At 40.7% G+C, this 18,509-nt stretch overlaps 3 protein-coding genes across 4 annotated transcripts; 2 read left to right on the top strand and 1 right to left on the bottom strand.

The window, feature by feature from the left end:
- Positions 1-3,935: 3,935 nt before the first annotated feature.
- Positions 3,936-6,859, top strand: LOC140768400 (uncharacterized). Of its 2 annotated transcripts, XM_073108769.1 has the most exons (3): positions 3,936-4,230; positions 4,503-4,574; positions 4,657-6,859. In XM_073108769.1, the coding sequence occupies exon 3, from the start codon at positions 4,777-4,779 to the stop codon at positions 6,664-6,666; it is 1,890 nt and encodes a 629-aa protein (XP_072964870.1). In that variant the 5' UTR covers positions 3,936-4,230; positions 4,503-4,574; positions 4,657-4,776; the 3' UTR covers positions 6,667-6,859. The 2 variants fall into 2 exon arrangements, with proteins under 2 accessions (XP_072964870.1, XP_072964795.1); XM_073108694.1 differs by having other exon boundaries at positions 4,503-6,859.
- A 673-nt stretch (positions 6,860-7,532) lies between these two features.
- LOC140768538 (plastidial pyruvate kinase 2-like) lies at positions 7,533-12,782 on the bottom strand. The gene is made up of 12 exons (XM_073108889.1): positions 12,417-12,782; positions 11,883-12,170; positions 11,316-11,481; positions 10,806-10,940; positions 10,542-10,652; positions 10,348-10,436; positions 10,063-10,125; positions 9,520-9,695; positions 8,622-8,724; positions 8,363-8,511; positions 8,124-8,232; positions 7,533-7,900 (listed from the first exon to the last, which is right to left on the bottom strand). The coding sequence occupies exons 1-12, from the start codon at positions 12,666-12,668 to the stop codon at positions 7,790-7,792; spliced, it is 1,752 nt and encodes a 583-aa protein (XP_072964990.1). The 5' UTR covers positions 12,669-12,782; the 3' UTR covers positions 7,533-7,789.
- Positions 12,783-13,857: 1,075 nt separating this feature from the next.
- Positions 13,858-18,458, top strand: LOC140768624 (calcium-dependent protein kinase 1-like). Its single transcript, XM_073109003.1, has 8 exons — positions 13,858-14,738; positions 15,596-15,739; positions 15,826-15,978; positions 16,497-16,612; positions 16,681-16,848; positions 17,017-17,144; positions 17,242-17,341; positions 17,909-18,458. Exons 1-8 carry the CDS (start codon positions 14,072-14,074, stop codon positions 17,990-17,992), a joined length of 1,560 nt encoding a protein of 519 aa, XP_072965104.1. The 5' UTR covers positions 13,858-14,071; the 3' UTR covers positions 17,993-18,458.
- Positions 18,459-18,509: the final 51 nt, after the last annotated feature.

Genomic DNA, 18,509 nt, shown 5'->3' with positions numbered 1-18,509 from the left:
ATTGATGTTCTTTCTAGAATAAAGAAAATTTTACCGACCAATCTTATCTTTTATTAAAATTACAGTCCCTATGTTTTTACTATTTATAATTTAAGAAAAACACTCTGTTATTAAATAAATTAGTTAAATTTAATTATAATTTTAAGTTAAACTAATCACCTAAAAAATTATAAGAATATTTTAGCTAAGTTATATTTACTCATTTATACTCAACTTAATCTATTCCAATCTAACGCAATATAACTAACATAACCAAACCTAAGCTAATCAGATTAATAAATTCACAAAATGCTCTATGATTTACTCATTTCAATTTTTACTTTTGTGTGGACTACGAGAAAGGTTATCTTTATACAAATTTAAAATTCAAACGATGCCTAATAAAATTCTAAGATATATCTAAATTAATTACCGTATTAATGCTTAGAGAAGAAGAAAAATAATATTTTTTCTCATCCAATCTAATTTGCGAGAAAAAAATAATCTCGAAGAGATAGAGAATAAGACGAAGAAAGAGCTAAAGATATGTTAGTTATTTGCTAAAAAAATTATTTAATTTTGATGGAATATTTTTATTTGCTCAAATAGTATTAGTTCAAATTCAAGCAGATATTTAATAGATTATCGACTCGATTTGTAAATAAAATTAGTAAATCATAATTTAATTAAAGTATAAGGTGTTATATGCAAATTTCTCCCAAATAAAATCTAGCCATATCTTTTGCAACTAAGAGGATCCGCCGCAAAAGCTGACCCAACCCGACCCGTCCGAAACACCAACGGTTCAGATTCTTCCACTGGCGTTGCAGGGGGGGTGGACCAGCAGCGCTTTCAGTGGACCCTGCGAGGACAGCCGAACTACTCTCCTCCACGTCACCCCTCGCCTCGGCCTCTTGCGAATCCTTGACTGACATGGCATCACGTGTATGGGATGGGCATCCACGTGGTCTTTCAATCATGTCGCCGTCCCATTCGCTAACACCGTCATCATCGCTAGTTCACGGCCGCGAAGCTGGCAAAAAACAATAAAGTCGAAGAGAGACAGATAAGGTACGGCTCCAGCCACCGTCAACGAGCCACGTCACTAAGAAAAGCTAACCGTTGGATGGAAAGGAGAAGCGCGAGGATGCTAGCCACGTGGATATCACGTTGGGCATCTATTCCGCTTTATTATTCTTGGCAAAGGTGAGAATCTTTTATACGATCTGTTTGGGGCGTGCAGGCGCACAGCGCGTGATTCAATGCTCGGGTCCAGCGTAAGAGCGACTGGACTGCGCCGACGTGGCCGCTAGAGAACGGTTGGTCTCGTGGGTCCCGCGTATCGCGAGAGTAATATTATTGGCTGCTAAGGATGCTTGGTGTTAAATGGGGGAGAGCCACGAGTGCCCGACAAGGTGACGTGGGATCCCAGGGGGACAGGGCGTGACTCCGGGAGCTCGGTAGGGGGCCGGGCGCGGGGGAGGAGACGTGAGCGTGAAGGAAAGATAGAGGAAGCTTCGTCAGGTTAACCGACGGCTCTGATGGTGCTTGCTCCGATCTCATCATGCTGGCGTCACTGTCCCACGTATTAGAAAATCTAATGCGTTTTGATGAGTGTGATGGAACCAAAGTGGTCCGTTAGAAATAAGCCTGGCCTGAGATTGTTTAGTCACTTTCTCTAATTAAACCCAGATTTAGCCCAATTTTCTAATGAATGTCTAGCCCAAATATGAAGCCAATCATGGGTTACAAATAACTTGGATGAACTCTTGGTGGCAGCTCTAGCTCTGTTTTTGTTGCGGTTGTGGTCGTGAGGCTGTTTGTTGTAGCGTTTGTACAAACGACCAAATTATAGTTGAGCTTGACTATACAGTTGAGAGATTTCTAATTTACATAGTTGGGCCAAGTTGAAGCCTGAAGTCGGTCTGATGCTTAATGTGCTTCTAAGCCCGATCCTTGGACTAAGTTACGATTCGAAAATTTGGGCAGACTTCAGAGAGCTTGAAGCTATTGGGCTAGATAAGTAGCCCTAGATATTTGTAATCCAATAAAATGTTAACACGCCCAAATACGAGAGTGTATATATTATAGCTTTAAAAATTAAATATATTTCATATTAATAATGTTGGGCTAAGTCAGTTTATAATTAAGCCCGAGCTCAATCTAATAATATATTGGGCTTTGGGCCTCATAATAATTTTTTTTTCTATTATTCAAGAATTCAAAGACTAAATCGTATATGTCGTCGAACTATCATTTAGAGTTTAACCAATATTCTAAGTCGTGTAGCTTAGGCTTTAAACCGTATACGTCGTCGAACTATTACTCTAAACTAAATATTGCTGAGACACTCCTCTAAATCGTGACACTGTCAAGCTACTTCTTAAAATTAACCATATCACAGAGCTATCAACTGAATTAAGTATTGAGCTAAGCCATTAAAGCATCAAATAATTACTTGAGGTTTGAATTAATCCTACAATGTTTTTAGTTATAGAAAATAATACCTACCAATTCTACAAGAGTAGTTTGATCTCAGGCCTCATAAGTTGAACCCGGCTCGGTCCAATGGACCAAAACTCCTTGATCTAATATGGTAAAGGTGTGTCGGATAGAATGGGTCAAACTACTCAAGCTTAGGCCTAGCTAATATATATCTAACGACGTGACTAGACGGATCCGCATGGCTGGCCCACTGAATCCGCACTCGACTCCCACCAACCAACAGTCCAACATGGAGTAGATGAGATGAAAACTACAAAGCTATGTGATCCCTTCTCTCTCTCTCTCTCTCTCTCTCTCTCGTCAACTACCATTCTGGAACTTTCTTTAAAGGATTTATTTAATGGACTTTCCAACTACTTTGCATGCCAAATCCAATGGCCCTTCTGGGCACTGCAGATTGTCACAAAAGAGCCAAGGCGTAAAGGGATCCCCAGTAGCATATGCCTGTGATCCCTTTGCCACTTCCCATATTATATTATCATATATATGAGGCCTTATTTTATTTGGACATGTATATTGGCAGAAGATAATGCAGTTTCCTCCTCATCTTTAAAGCATATGCCAAGAGTTGTTCCTCTCTCTGGAAATAGCGAATGGTAGACAGAGGAGAAACGTGTTCTCTTTTTCTCTTTACTCGTGTCAATGAGCAGAAGTAACTCTACCTAAATCTTAAAGTAATGTTCAAGATACTAAATCGCTTAGTTCATGCTACAGATTACATGTATTATTAAATTATTATGCTATCGAGTTATTCCGTTAAAATACTTAGTTCATAAAAATATTTACGACTGATTTTATTGGGCATAGTTAATGAGCCAATATCATTACTTCCAAATTGTCCCTGACAAATGTCCATTAGGTAGGTAGGTAGGATATGCCTCTGAGCTATTCGCAGTCGCAGCATATATGTGTTAGTGAGATGAGCGACCCCGAATATCTTTTACTTATTCCCAGAATATTCTGCGGATATCCTATTGTTTATAAGTTTATCCGCACCTTTTGTCAAACCCCAAAATTGCATGCCTATCTGTGGTCTCTCCACGTTCGTAAGTGACATTTTTATTTATTTTTTCAACTTCGAACCATGAGTGCATTATTGCCTTATTTTATGAAAACTTTTGCCCTCTTGCTACGGTGTTTTGGTGTGCTCGTTATAAGAACACAGGACGCAAATTGCAGAGAGTAAAAGTACAGGGTTCAAAATGTAAAATTATTCAAAGTAAGGTGTTGTATGCAAATAAGCAACGTTAGTGGTCTTAAGTCCCAAGTCACGCGTCGCGGCGTCGCGCTTCCAGCTCGGCAACTCCTACCTCGTCTCGCTCAATCGGATCGCCACAAGCCGGGTCCACCACGGGTCCGATCCGCTTCTCCTCCAAAGTCTAATAACCTGCGGCACTGAGCTAACGTGCGCCGTATCGTCTCTCTTATATTTTCCCTCCCCTTCCGATCGCTCTACGTGACTTTCTCGTTCTCCTGTTCTTTTTTTCCTCCGTCTCTCTCTCTCTCTCTCTCTCTCTCTCTCTCTCTCTCTCTCTCTCTCTCTCTCTCTCTCTCTCTCTCTCTCTCTCTCCTTAAACCGTTCGACTTCTTAGATGTCACCGTCTCTCTTCTTTGGGCGGGCAAAACCCTAGCTCTCGTCGCCTACCTGGGATCTTGGATTGCTCCGTTCTTCCGGTTCGTCGAGGTTTTGGAGACGGTGTTTGTTGGAGTTTTTCCAAGACGATGTATGCTTGTTTACTCGCAAATGTATGTTTACTTACTCTTTAAAAGATCTCGCTTTTCGGACCTTTTCTAATAGGCATGGACTTTGGACAGTCGAGGGTGTTTATGTTTATATTTGCCAATTGATGGTTTTGTAATCTGAAGAGGGGTAATTGCTTATTATTAAGATTTCTAAGGTTTCTTCTATGCCCAATTAGTTTGTTTGTGTAATATTTCCTAGTTTATTTAGTCCTGCTGTTATTATTAGTTTTGTCTTGTTTCTACTAGCTTCCAATTTGCCATTTATTGTTCTCCAGAAGGAACTTTTTGCTGCTTTGCTTCTGTCGGATGTTACCAGTATGAGCTAATCAGTACAAGTTGCAGCTTGGGTAAATCTATCATCCTTCAGATTCTTATCTTTGCATTTCATGATTCTTGAATGAATCGTTGTGATACTTCGGGGATTGATAGTGGAGGCTGCAAAATCTCGTGGAAGTGCTTCTAACCCAGTTCATTATAACTAAGATCCTGGAAGTTGGGCTAGTTTTGTTCTTTTCGAAGTATTCGGTTGACATAGACTTCTTACTTGTAATGGAGAAAACTACTTGTAACCTTGGCATTGTTGAAAATACCACCCTTATGAATGCTGTTAGTTGTTGGAGCAACGTTGGGCAAGGAGCTCAGTATAACAAAGATGTCACAGTACAATTTGGTTCACTCGAGTACTCCAGTCTATTTGATCCCAAATTGAGAGGCACAAATAGGAAATGGGGTGATTGGAATGCAATTGAAGGTTTCAGTGATCCAAAATTGGCCCTTGGTTTAGGTTTAGGGCTGTCACCTAGTTCCTCTGACAACAGCAAGGTGAGCTCCGCAACTGCTTACACAATGTATTCATCTACAGATCTAGGCTTGGATTTTCATCTTTATCTTGGCCACGAGAATAAACACTGCCCAACGAAGTCTACCGTTTCAAAATCTGGACTCGAATTTGATCTTGAGCTGAGTCTATCAACCGGGCCATCTGAATCAGTGGTCATAAATTATACTCCACCCAAGGGACGGCATCAGAGCAGCTTAGCGCCAGCATTGATCAATTCAGCGATGACAGCAGGTGAAGAAGGATCGGACTCATCTTCTTGGGTACTAGGGAGTTATTTGGCGTCCTCTTTGTATTCCTCAAAAATGACTGCTGACTTTGCTTATAAGAAAATTCCAGCCATATCTGAACCTGGCATGAGCATCTCAGACCTCTCGTCGACAGCCTGTACTTCCAGGATCGTTAATCCCCAACAACGCAATACTAGCAGTCGGAATTGTCAGTTTCAGGGATGCAGGAAAGGAGCAAGAGGGGCTTCAGGGCTTTGCATAGCCCATGGAGGGGGGAGGCGATGCAGTAAACTTGGCTGTCACAAGGGGGCAGAGGGAAGAACAATCTACTGCAAAGCTCACGGTGGAGGAAGGAGGTGCCAATTCCTTGGTTGCACAAGGAGTGCCGAAGGCTGCACAGACTACTGCATTGCTCATGGCGGTGGCCGCCGCTGTAATCATGATAACTGCACCCGAGCTGCGCGCGGAAAGTCTGGCTTATGTATCAGGCATGGAGGTGGCAGGAGGTGCAAGATGGAAAACTGTACAAAAAGCGCAGAATGCTCTTCGGGCCTCTGCATCGCTCACGGAGGCGGCAAGCGCTGCGAGTTTCCAGCTTGCACCAAGGGTGCGCAGGGAGGCACAAAATTCTGCAAAGCTCATGGTGGAGGAAAGAGGTGCACATTTTTGGGTTGCACCAAAGGGGCCGAGGGGAGGACTCTCCTTTGCAAGCGGCATGGCGGAGGGAAACGTTGCTCCTTCCAAGGTGGGGGTGTCTGCCCAAAGAGCGTGCATGGAGGGACGCAGTTTTGTGTCAGACATGGCGGTGGCAAGAGGTGCGCTCTTCCCGGCTGCACTACAAGTGCTAGAGGAAGCACAAAATTCTGCACCCTTCATGGCGGGGGCAAGCGCTGCAAGGCTAAAGGATGCAGCAAGAGTGCACAGGGGAGCACTGATTACTGTAAGGCGCATGGAGGAGGCAAGCGTTGTTCATGGAGCCAACCAGTGTCGAACGAAGGTAACGGCGATCCCGGGCCTTGCGATAGGATTGCTCGGAGCAAAGCTGGTCTCTGTGTTGTTCATTGTGCCTCAGTGCAGGACCAATGTGTTCACGGTGCTGGCATACTGAGGCCTTCAGTTGACCAGGTGAGCGAAGGAGATGCATCCTTGAAGATGAGCAATGATGGCAAGGGATTTTTTTGCCAGAGTGCTTTTCATACCAATGGTTTGGTGCATCCTCCTGTTTCCATCCAGTCTAGCTTGGTTTCCCTTCCAGAGAGGAGGACCCATGGAGGAAGTCTTATAGAGACTTTGTCTGGCAATGCATGTCTTGAAAGCAACAAGCAGGTAGATGCTGGCGCATTAGACGATGTCATGCATAGCTGGATGTAAGTAGAGAGAGTACTTAGGCATGATATTTTGAACTCTTATCAATTGCGTGCGCTTCTCATCTATTCTGCCGGGGTTTATTTATTGACTATATTTGCTAGGATCTTGGATATTATTTGAACAACCCTCTCGTGCGCAGAAAATAATGGTAGCAAAAGTTTGTTGTACATGCTTAGCAATTTTTTTTTTCTCTCCGTTACGTTGTAGTTGCATGAAGTGAGAACTTGGTAACATCCTAATTAAACCAATAGCATTAGAAATTCAAATTAAAATATATTACTAGTCTTTTTAATTAACTGAACACTGTCGCATTGATTGTTTCTCATGCATATTATTGATCTTGTGCATCAATCTTCCCTATCTATTAATTGCTTCTTGTGCATATTGTTAGTAATTGTGCATAACCTATATATATATATATATCTTTATATGGGTTGTGAGTTCTACATCTTTTCAATTCCTTACAATTTTCCTTGTGGTTTATTGAAGGAGTTAGGGAACTGTAACTGTTCTCTACTTAGTGTGTAGGATGTGAGACCTGCATCCTGATTTGTAACCCTAATTTCGGTTGCTGAAGAACTTTTTAAAATGCAAAACGAATTAAACGATAAAAAAGAAAGCCACAGGAGAAATATGCTGTAAGCCAGAATTCACGTTAACTTACGAGATTCTACGTGACTGTCACCTCATCATCTTCATAGGAAGTCCACTGGAGATTGGGCTTGATCCATTCACAATCGACGAGCCCAAGGTAAGCAGTACATGTAGACATATCGAGCTTACACATTTTATTGTCTGCCATGATCTATCAAGTTGGACATCGAAACCAAAAGAAATAGACCCGAAATGAATGCAACGGGACAAAACAATAGTAGTGCAAAATTAATATTATGAGGAATTTTTTAGGCTAATTCAATGCAGGCTTGAAAACTCTAGTGCTAGTAGCAGTCCACAACAAATTCTAATGAAAAATCAACTCATAAATCTTAATAAAAAAATAATCAGAAACTATAATCTAGCAAATAATGGACTAAGCTTTATCTCTCAAGGATTTCATGAGGCCTTTGATTTTCGCTGGAGGAATGTTTCCAATTTGGCAGATGACCGAGTGAAGCAAGCCAAGACCCTACATCACCTTCCTAACCTGGATATTGTGAGTGGACTGCGACCTCCAAATGGGTTGCCTGCCACTCTGAAGAAGAGCTACCTCCTCACCTTCTTTTACCATGCCTTGCTTCTGCACAAGTTTCATGCAATTCAAAGCATATGTGACAAATCTTAGAGATAAATTAATAGTGTAGGGTCAGAGAATAAGAATTCCATTGGATGTAGGTGAGCATTCTGGAAGATGTGGAGTTCTAGTTTGTCCAAGACTGAATAGATTTATCTTAGTTTGATTATAATTGAAAAGATTTTCCTAAAACATAAGAAACAGAATAGATATAGTCTCTGTAACTTACCTCTAAGTAAGATAAGGCTTTGGCGAATGTCTTCTCAGCATCATCAAGGAATTGAATATATATGGGACATACACCTTGATACAGCGCCAGTCGCTGTCTCACTCTCTCACTGTACACATAGCCAGTGGTCAGTCATTTAACATATATATATAGTGGCCTTCAGGATTAACAGTTTGCATGTAATCCGTCTTTCACTTGAGGAAAGTGAAAACTGTAAAGATGAAGTTTTAGATACTTACTTGTCGGTAAAGGCAAATATGGTACCCGAGGGCCGGTAGTGGCTGAGTAGGATGGCCATAAACCCAGTCCTGGTGAAAACCACAATAGAGGTTCCGAGATTGTTTGACATCATCGTTGCATGATAGGCAAACATTTCACTTGTATGGTTCTACAAAATATCGAGACAACAGAAAGTGTCAGGAATCCCAGATTGCAGATAAAATGTAACTAATAATTATACTTTTGCACAATTGTAGCACGGGTTATTGAACTTGAAACCTTGAAAGCCTGACCGATGTTATTTAGTTTCTCTTCCCCGACCATAGTTGCTTCAGTCCTCAAAGCTACTGTATGCATGACTTTAACAGCTTTCAGTGGAAACCTGAGCCAAGTGTACAGACTATTAGAAAGATGGTGAAATTGTCATAAAACCAAATCTGTAAGATTGTTGTCTACATATATAATAGGTCACATTGAAATGTGAAAAAGCAATAGATTGTTGGGTCTAGGAAGAATCTCAAAGACGATATTTCTCAGTGATAACCACTCATATAAAGTAAATTTTCTGGAAACCCCTCACCTTCCCTACCAAATATGTGACAAGAGAAAAAGGGAATCCCTTTGCATGAGACTCTTACCAATGCAAAATTAGTAAGTGAGGGAGCTCTTTCACTGTCTTGAGACAAGCAGTCTTATCCCCCTTGCTAAAGGAGCTATTTCTGTGCCCTGAACACGGGCACTAGAATGTATGATGTCAAATCTCACTGTTACATAAATTAACACCCTTACTGTAGGTAGAAATGCATTCCTAAATAAAAGAACTTTCTGTGACAAGGAATTCTTTATCTTGTCTGAGTAGTTGGACATTAAGTAGGACAAAGAAAAACTGACACTTGATCCAGAGAAACTAGAAAGGGAAGGAAACCAGCACATGAGATGTTAATTATTCGAGTTTGTAAAGAAAACTTCATTAGTCAAGCATTTTTAACTTATAACTGAGAAAAGGAAGACAATGACCTTCAGTTGAAAATGTAGCAAAAAAAGAAATGGGCAATCATTCACTAGCAATCATCATGCATATTGGGAAAGATCAGAGGAACATCCCAGTATTTACCGTTATTCACTTTTGACTCTCAATATTGCATTAACAAGATAGTATGATGAGAAGGCATCTTACTTTCCATGAGCAGTTTCCCCAGAGAGCATAACTGCATCGCTACCCTCACGAACTGCAATTGCAATGTCAGAGACCTCTGCACGGGTTGGTGTAGGGTGAACAATCATGCTTTCCAGCATGTTTGTGGCAACAATGACAGCTTTCCCCATGCTCCTGCACATTCTAATGATCTCTTCCTACACATGGAGAATAATTTCTTTAAACATGATGCTGCTGCATCAGGTACAAATTTTGAAAGTTGAACAGTAACTAAGGTAAGCTCATGGATAGTGAAGTGCTATGGATTGAATGGGTTTTATGAATAATTACTGATGGAACTAGGTAGCGTTTTGCAACGATATATCTCCACTGTATATGATGACCCCTTTCTGGCATCTTATTTGGAGAATGATCTCTCTTTATGGTTAAACTCAATTTAACTCCTCAGGAGAGACTGATTAACATGATATATCTAGCTAAGAATATCTCTAGTTTCTCAAGCAAACTGATCCAAGCTTTAATCTTATGATTGACAGTAAGCTAGGCGATCAAGGATGATATTACCTGGAGGATAGGAACCTCCTCAATTGGGAGTTCAGCTCCAAGGTCACCTCTAGCTACCATAGCCTGCAAAAAGATCAACATGAGAATAAAGTGGGGTTCCAACTTATATAAGCACCTTACAACCTCGTTGATGTTGCATCAACTATTTTGAGGTAAAAACTTTTTGGCAAGAAGAGTAGGGGAAAAAAGAGGTTCTAAGAAAGAATACTATCTACACATGTTGTTTTATTGCAATATCGAGTATATCATTCCTTAGTTGGAGTCAGAGTCTCAGAGATTGCTTACCCCATCAGATGCAGTAATAATAGAATGCAGATTAGGAATGGAGTCCGCACTTTCAATTTTCACGATCACATGTATATCAGCACCACAGTCTAAAGTGAAAATAAGGTATATTTAGAGGAAAAAAATATATAAAAGAAGAGCAACCCAGAATCATTATATCATTTGAGGAAGAAAAGGTTGTAGTCAAGTATTACTTTTGAGGTAGTCCTTCAATTCATGCACAACTTTGGCATCTTTGACAAAAGAAACAGCATAGAAGTCCACTTGATTTTCAACCCCAAACTTAATATCATCCCAATCCTTATCTGGAAGAGAAAGAAGTAGAATGCATCAATAATTAGCAAATATTGGAATATAAAATGGTCAAACCTATAACATAGTAAGCTCAAATATTTATAATGAATATGAATTAAAAGTTTTCATGACAGAAGAACCAATAAGCTCATTTCTTTTCTTACCGGTGATGGATGGCAAGGTCGCACTCTTTCCTCGAACATTTAGATGCCGTCGAGACTTAAGTTCACCTCCATCAACAACTTCACATTTTACAGAATCTACAGTCTTTGACTTGACCTTTAAAGACATCATGCCCCCTAAAGGATCATCACTAGTACTCAATCAAAGACATTTCACATTTTCATACTCATCACTCAAGGATAGTATGTAAAAAGCTACTTCAACGCCATTAAATAAATAAATCAGACAAATAGATCTTTGAGTATCAAAATGGCTGGTGAAAGGTATGCATATTGACAGGAAATTAATCAGCAGCATTCTCCCATTTGATTTTTGACAGTTCTTCCTTATAGCAGCAACTTCTTATGATCGAGTATAAGGTTCCAAGACATATACAGGACTAAACATATTATCCTAGGTAGAGAGTCTGTATGTGTATATATTATGATCTTCAGGCACCTTTTTTGTCAGCATAAGAAAGAATAGCATGACAAGAAAACCTTTTTACATACCGTCTACAAGAAGCATGTCGCCGACTTCCACATCGTTGACAAAGTCATCATAGTTTACACTGACACAGGTCTCTGTCCCAACTCCTCTGTTTATTGTGAAAGTAAATTCCTGACCACTTTCCAATGTAATTGGCTGTGGCAAGTCACCACTTCTAACCTCAGGTCCCTGCAAATCAAGAATGCCAGTATCACCTAACGAGTGAGAAAACAGACAATCTCATGTTCATGTATGACCTGTGCTGTTATCTACATTGTTCAAATTAAATTAAATCGTGTAGTTTAAGCTGCATTTGTTAAAAATCTTTGAGACACCCACAACATGGGAAGTGACAAAACTCTAAAGCCATCAAAGTAGACAGATTTGCAAAGTCGCACAGAGAGAATAAAACACCAGATATCAGCCCCAGGCAAGATGTAGCATTCAGCTCTCCTATTCTAGTAAAACTTGCTTACATAGTACTTCAATAATCGATACTAACTGTCATACAATAACATACTCAGATGAAGGCTAGAAATTTAAGAAAAAAAAATTAAAAAAAAAAGCAGACAAAAAGGAAATGAATCAACCTTGGTATCGAGCATGATGGCAATCGGATTGTCCTTTTTGTGAGCATTGTACTCTTTCACTAGATCAATAACTTTCTGATGAGATGCATGATCTCCATGGGACATGTTCATCCGAGCAACATTCATCCCGGCCTCAGCAAGCTTCCATATCATCTCCTTTGTGTTGGTCGACGGGCCAATAGTGCATACAATCTTTGTCTTGCGTCTTACGTTCGGCTTCGACCATACTCCTGGCGATGCTTCCTTGACCTGCTGAATGCTTTTCAGGTGCAGAAAGTTCTCTTCTTCCTGATAACCACCACGTGCAATTTTCCATTGATCAACAGCATCACCGAATTTACAAAGAAAATTCAACTCTGAGGCATACATCGATGACAATACTAGCTAATTTAATTCAAGTTGCTGACTCAGTTCTTTTAGTTCAAAAATCACAATATACTAATCAAAATCGCAGCTTTGGCCTAAATAAACCGATAATTATCGAAAACAACGAATTGACTGAGCTAAAACAGCACAAACTAAGAGAAGGAGAACCTCTAATACATCTTCCGGCGTGACGGGAAGAACATCTAAATCGGCCCGAGGCAACCGGCTCGCCACGGCGGCGACCGTCAGAGGCCGGTAACACCCCTTCCTACTCCTCCTCTCCACTCCGGAGAATCTCGACGGAAGCTTCGAGGACTTGGGGGGGCCAGTGGGACTCCTCCGAGCTCCAGATTTGGAGCTCCGGCACAAGAGAGAGGAGGCGCCATTGACGGGACGGCTCACCGCCACCACTTGCGCCATTGCCCTAAAACTTAGCAAGGAGAAGAATAGGAGGCGAAGAAGAGAGAAGAAATCTGGGCTTATGCTCAACGCTCTATAACTACTACGGTTTTCTTGGAGAGATCACTACGAGACTTCGATTGTATCGAAAACCTCCACCTTGCACTCCACGAAATGACCTCATTACCTCTTGATACGTACTCTAATAACGAAAACGGCACTGCCATCCTGGCAAAACCGGTGGAGTGTACCTGCGGTGCGGAGAACAGTCTCACCTGTACCCCGTTAAACAATAGAAAGAATGCGACCCTAAAAGGACTAGTGATGGTGGCGTACACAATGGTGGAACAATATACTTAGTTCGTACTGAGGGTATAATATATCGGAGATAACCTTGACGGAGGCCGCCGATTTCAAGATTGTAACGGTTACAGGATACAATGCCTCGTCAGTGCCGTACGGGGGGACAGAGAGAGAGAGAGAGAGAGAGAGAGAGAGAGAGAGAGAGAGAGAGAGAGGGACAAGTTGGCTATTGCATATCTTTCCTTATCCTGGTCCCAAAGAGTCCATATCCTATCTCTTTCTTCTTCGATGACTCATCAATCTTTCCGCAGATTTGTTTGTCTCCGCCCTGTTCACAGAAAAATTTAGTTCTTAATTTTCAGAATTAGTCTTGCTAATTAGTTTGGCAAGGTGTGCTTTGTTATTTTGGTCGGTTTATCTAGTTGTGTTTATATGCGATGATTTGGTTACACGTTAAAGTTTGTCTCGAGGATAATATATATCTTTTTTTCTCAAACTTGGGGGTAAAAGGAGGATTTGAAGATGGAGTCTTTATAACGTGCAAGTGTGATACCTCCAATGTATCTAAATATTTAGTGGGGGAGGTGAGGTTAGGTGAGGTGAGGCGAGGTCTGGTTCTACTATTTTGCCACCTAATATTAATCCACAAAAGTAGTGAGATATCTCACGAGTAATATGTTAGTTGTTTACATCTAAACAACTTGCATAAATGTCGTTCTCACCGCTTCACGTTTAAAGCAATGCAAGGTGTATAAAGAAGAAAGAAGACTGCAACTCGTTCCATTTGACAACAGGAAATCCAGATTTAACTACGTGGCAATTATTTGTTTGTTTTCCTTGTATTTAATCATCTCTAACTAATATGGATCCCCCTTCGTTTTCTTTTTTTTTTTATTAAATAGGGTTCCTGCCATTAAATGAGAATGGAAATTGCGACGCAGTTGCAGCACCGCGTACACGTGAAGCTAATCAAACTCGCAGAAACTAATCGACGCGCTCACTCCGTGTAATTCGTCAAACAAACTTGTGTTCGTCCATCCACAGCGGATCCTCCCTCTCCTCTGCAGCCTTCGTTTCTACTCTCGCTGACTTCTCTCCTCAGTCCTGTCCCAAATCTCGAAATGGGTAACCGCGCTTCCCGGCACCGCTCTAATCCCTCCCGCGGGGAGGCCGACCGCCGCCCACCACCTTCTCCTCCGCGTCCCAAACCCCAAGCTCCCCCACCACGAAAGGAATCCCCTGGGATCCCTAAGCCAGCGTCCGCACCTCCTCCGGCCGTGGGCCGCGTCTTGGGCCGGCCAATAGAGGACGTCCGCGCCACCTACACCTTTGGCCGGGAGCTTGGCCGCGGCCAGTTCGGTGTGACGTACCTGGTCACGCACAGGACTTCCGGCGAACAGTTCGCGTGCAAGTCCATCGCCACGCGCAAGCTGGTCAACCGCGACGACATCGAGGACGTGCGCCGCGAGGTACAGATTATGCACCACCTCACCGGCCACCGCAACATTGTTGAGCTGCGCGGAGTCTACGAGGACCGGCATTCGGTCAACCTCATCATGGAGCTCTGCGAGGGCGGGGAGCTCTTCGATCGGATTATCGCGAAGGGGCATTACTCCGAGCGAGCGGCGGCGGCGCTCTGCCGCGAGATCGTGCAAGTTGTGCACAGTTGCCACTCCATGGGCGTGATGCATCGAGATCTCAAGCCGGAGAACTTCTTATTCTTGAATAAGAGGGAGGATTCACCGCTCAAGGCGACGGATTTTGGGCTCTCCGTCTTCTTTAAATCCGGTATAATTCTTTCATAATCTCTTTCCGAATTTTCATCTTCTTTGGAATTTCTGCTAAGTTTTCAGTACTTTTTTGTAGTTGAGTTGACTATGATGTATCAATGCCTGATTAATTAATGTGCATTTTGTCAAGATCTATAAGAGATGGATTGATGTAATGAGAAATAGGCATTGGCACCAGCTTTTGACAAAGTTCAGTTTCCACACATGGAAGTCATACTCGCGTTTAGCTTGTAGACTTCAATAGTTAAAAGATCTAGGTCGAGTTAGTCGAGATTAACTTTGTATATCAAGCCAAATAGATGTGTTTGTACCGTTGTCCGTTAACCATCTCAGGCAAGGTGGAGATTAACTGTATAACCAAGTCAAACTTGTTTAACCTTCCTCGTCGGCTGGTGGACACTTTGCATAATCTCTAGAAGGGGAAATTGTTGAATTGTCCAGACTAGATAAGGTATATTAGATTGCTAGTAAGTGGGGGAAAAATAGAGGAAAATCTTGGAAATAGAAGACAAATCTAAACTGTAACATTGACAGAACGTGCACACAGATCGAGGATCCTTACATATCATTGGAAAAGCGGCCGTCTATCTTCTGCGAAAGACGAAAGAGAAATATATATATATATATCTTGATACTATCAGAGTGAGATTTGAATGCTTCAATTTTGGAGGGGAGCATACAATTCAATTCCTATTTCTAAGCATTACTAGAATGAACTCATGAAGCGTCCTGGAAGGCATGTGATAAATAATCTGTCATCTGGGGGAGTTAATGTCTCTAATTAAGCTGAACAAATGAGCTATTTACTCTGAAAATGTACTTATAGTGGAAACCAAAAACTATTGTCCAATGCAGGAGATGTATTTAAAGATCTCGTTGGAAGTGCATATTATGTAGCTCCTGAGGTATTGAAACGAAACTATGGAGCAGAGGCAGATATATGGAGTGCAGGAGTTATAGTTTACATCCTTTTGTCTGGTGTTCCTCCTTTTTGGGCAGGTATTTATCCTCACTTGTCAGGTGGAGCAAGCTTTAATTTCTGGTTGTTTGTTTAGTACAGTGACATTTGCTATTGATTTTTGCAGATAATGAGGAGGGTATATTTGATGCTATTGGACTTGGTCATGTTGATTTCTCATCCAATCCTTGGCCTTCTATCTCAAGTGTGGCAAAAGACTTAGTCAAGAAGATGCTGCGGAAAGATCCAAAAGAGAGGCTTACTGCAGCTGAAATTTTGAGTGAGCCTAAAAGTTTCTTGAATTGATTTTCAAGATATTGAGTTTTTAAACACAATGTGCATAAGAAAAATGGTCTCCTCCTAATTTTATTTGATTTCATGCATGAGACATGTGCATACATGAGTGCTTGCAATTTTAGTTTAAGATGCTGCTAGACTGCTATGTTTTAATATTGTGTCAGTCATTTGTAGGAATTCTTTTTTTTACGGGATACATGGAGTAAAATAAAATTGAGAATTTAGATCACATTGACTTAATTGAACATATTATTCAATCAAATACATCTTGTGAGAGTATCAAGTTTTCAGCTTTCATTCTTGTTTTTTAGTACTTTTTATGTTATTGATGTATTCTAGCCTTTAACTACTCCTGCATCAGATTTCGGTTTTCTTTTCATGTAAACAGTTTAATCTGTTTTTATTTTACTTACTAATTTAAGCTAGATCTCCTGAAATATCTCATTACTTTGTTATTTTATAACTACAGTTCGTACGACCTGACAGTTTAATGCATTGCAGACCATCCATGGATCAGAGAAGATGGAGAGGCCTCAGATAAACCACTTGATAGTACAGTTCTAAATAGAATGAAGCAGTTTAGGGCCATGAACAAGCTGAAGAAAGTAGCGTTAAAGGTGACACCTTCCCTCTTGGATACCTATCTTTGAACTAGTTGATGGAATCTTACCAATTTCTTCATCAGGTGGTGGCAGAAAACTTGTCTGAGGAAGAGATTGTGGGCTTGAAAGAAATGTTCAAGTCTATAGACACTGACAACAGTGGGACTATTACTCTCGAAGAATTAAGAGCTGGTTTACCCAAATTGGGTACCAAGATTTCTGAATCTGAACTCAGACAGTTAATGGATGCGGTATGTTGTAGTCTTTCTTGAACTAGTTGAGACTCCTGCTGTGTGCTGTTCTTTACATCTTCCTCATCCTTTGATGGCTAGTCTATAGTCTATGTTTGATGATATCCTAGTTTCAACATCAGTTCCTACATAACAATTAAGGCAGTCTCTTGATTTTCTTCTTGCCAGGCTGATGTGGATGGAAATGGATCAATTGATTATCTTGAGTTCATATCAGCTACAATGCACATGAATAGATTGGAAAAGGAAGATCATATATTTAAAGCATTTGAATACTTTGATAAGGACAATAGCGGGTAAATACTCCTCTAATCCTTTTCTGTTTCATATATTTGACATGTTAAGTTTAATTTGCTGATATTTATTCCATCCGTTATTTCCCCTTATCTGTAGATATATCACAAAGGAGGAGCTGGAGCAAGCTCTGAAGAAATATGATATGGGTGATGAGAAAACAATAAAGGAGATTATTTCTGAAGTTGATTCAGATAATGTAAGCCTATATTTGCTTATGATTTATTCATGCCATATTTAATGTATTATATAATGGAACGAATACCTCATCTTTTTCTAGGGCTGAAAAGTTGCTCTCTTTACTATGTGATGATGTCATTGTGCTGAAAACATTGCTCAATTTTATTTAATTTTGATTTGCTGGGACGAGTTAATTGTTCTGAGGAACGAGCAACTAGTTTGTTCTCATTGGCAAACTGTATGGTTAGCCATTCAGGTTGCTGACCTGTAATGTTGATTCTGATTTGAAGCCATCTTAAATTACTCTCTGAGACATCTTAGTGCATGAAGTAATTTTCAGTGAAAGAATAGAAGAGCTCTCTTGATTTATAATCTACACTTTCTATTTAACTTGATTACTTTACGTCTAGAAGTGCATACTTTTGGATATTCCTTGTGAGTCATCCAATGCATTATGATTTGCTCACCAGGAAAAAACTCGTGTTTCACGGTGTTTTAAGGTTCTTCCTTGGGAGGAATTTTTGGCTTGCTGTATGTTCTTCAATTTCACTCTTTCATACATAATTTGTCTTTCTTTATTCTGCAGGATGGGAGAATTAATTATGAAGAATTTGTAGCCATGATGAAGAATAATAGCACGGACATTGTTCCAAACAGGCGACACAAGTGATCGTTATGTGCATCTTGAATCAGATCTGTTGGTCATCACATCTTTGCCCCCTCTGCACGGCATAAAGCATTGAAGATCCAAATTTACTTCCTGCGGCAGCTTATTGCCTGCCAGTGTAAGAAGGCAGAATTCACACTCCAACTGATCGAGCATCTTAGATTTTCCATGCAAATGCTTTGTGATTGTTGTGTGCTGGTTCCGGGTGTACTAGTATCATTTATTTTGCCTTTCCTCAACCAGAACTTATTATGCACCGTGGCTGCAACCTAGGCTCCAATTCCTCGTTCCCTCTTCTCTTCTGTTTTACTTTCATGATAAGATTGATGTGATGTTACTATGTCTGAAAGAAGATACAATTTTCTATCTTCTTTTGCCTTGTCTAGCAAGGAAATTATATCAGATTGTTTCTTGCTTAATATGATCAGTTCATGCAATTCTTATGAGATATAAGGGGCATTATCACTAACGATTCTGGGATTTTAGATCTTGCCATTGCATTGTTTAAGATGATGGCGAG

The sequence above is a fragment of the Typha angustifolia genome, chromosome 1, assembly GCF_048772165.1.
Source record: "Typha angustifolia cultivar Huaian chromosome 1, ASM4877216v1, whole genome shotgun sequence".
Lineage (NCBI taxonomy): Eukaryota > Viridiplantae > Streptophyta > Magnoliopsida > Poales > Typhaceae > Typha > Typha angustifolia.
This window is presented reverse-complemented; position numbering and strand designations above follow the sequence as displayed.

Coding starts and splice junctions, on each gene's coding strand:
- LOC140768400 (XM_073108769.1), top strand. CDS start 4,777: ATGGAGAAAACTACTTGTAACCTTGGCATTGTTGAAAATACCACCCTT.
- LOC140768624 (XM_073109003.1), top strand. CDS start 14,072: ATGGGTAACCGCGCTTCCCGGCACCGCTCTAATCCCTCCCGCGGGGAG. Junction 16,849..17,016: donor TCAGACAGTTAATGGATGCG/GTATGTTGTAGT, acceptor TCTTCTTGCCAG/GCTGATGTGGATGGAAATGG. Junction 17,342..17,908: donor CTGAAGTTGATTCAGATAAT/GTAAGCCTATAT, acceptor TTTATTCTGCAG/GATGGGAGAATTAATTATGA.
- LOC140768538 (XM_073108889.1), bottom strand. CDS start 12,668: ATGGCGCAAGTGGTGGCGGTGAGCCGTCCCGTCAATGGCGCCTCCTCT. Junction 12,171..12,416: donor CGCCGGAAGATGTATTAGAG/GTTCTCCTTCTC, acceptor GGTGGTTATCAG/GAAGAAGAGAACTTTCTGCA. Junction 8,233..8,362: donor ATATTTGCCTTTACCGACAA/GTAAGTATCTAA, acceptor CTATGTGTACAG/TGAGAGAGTGAGACAGCGAC.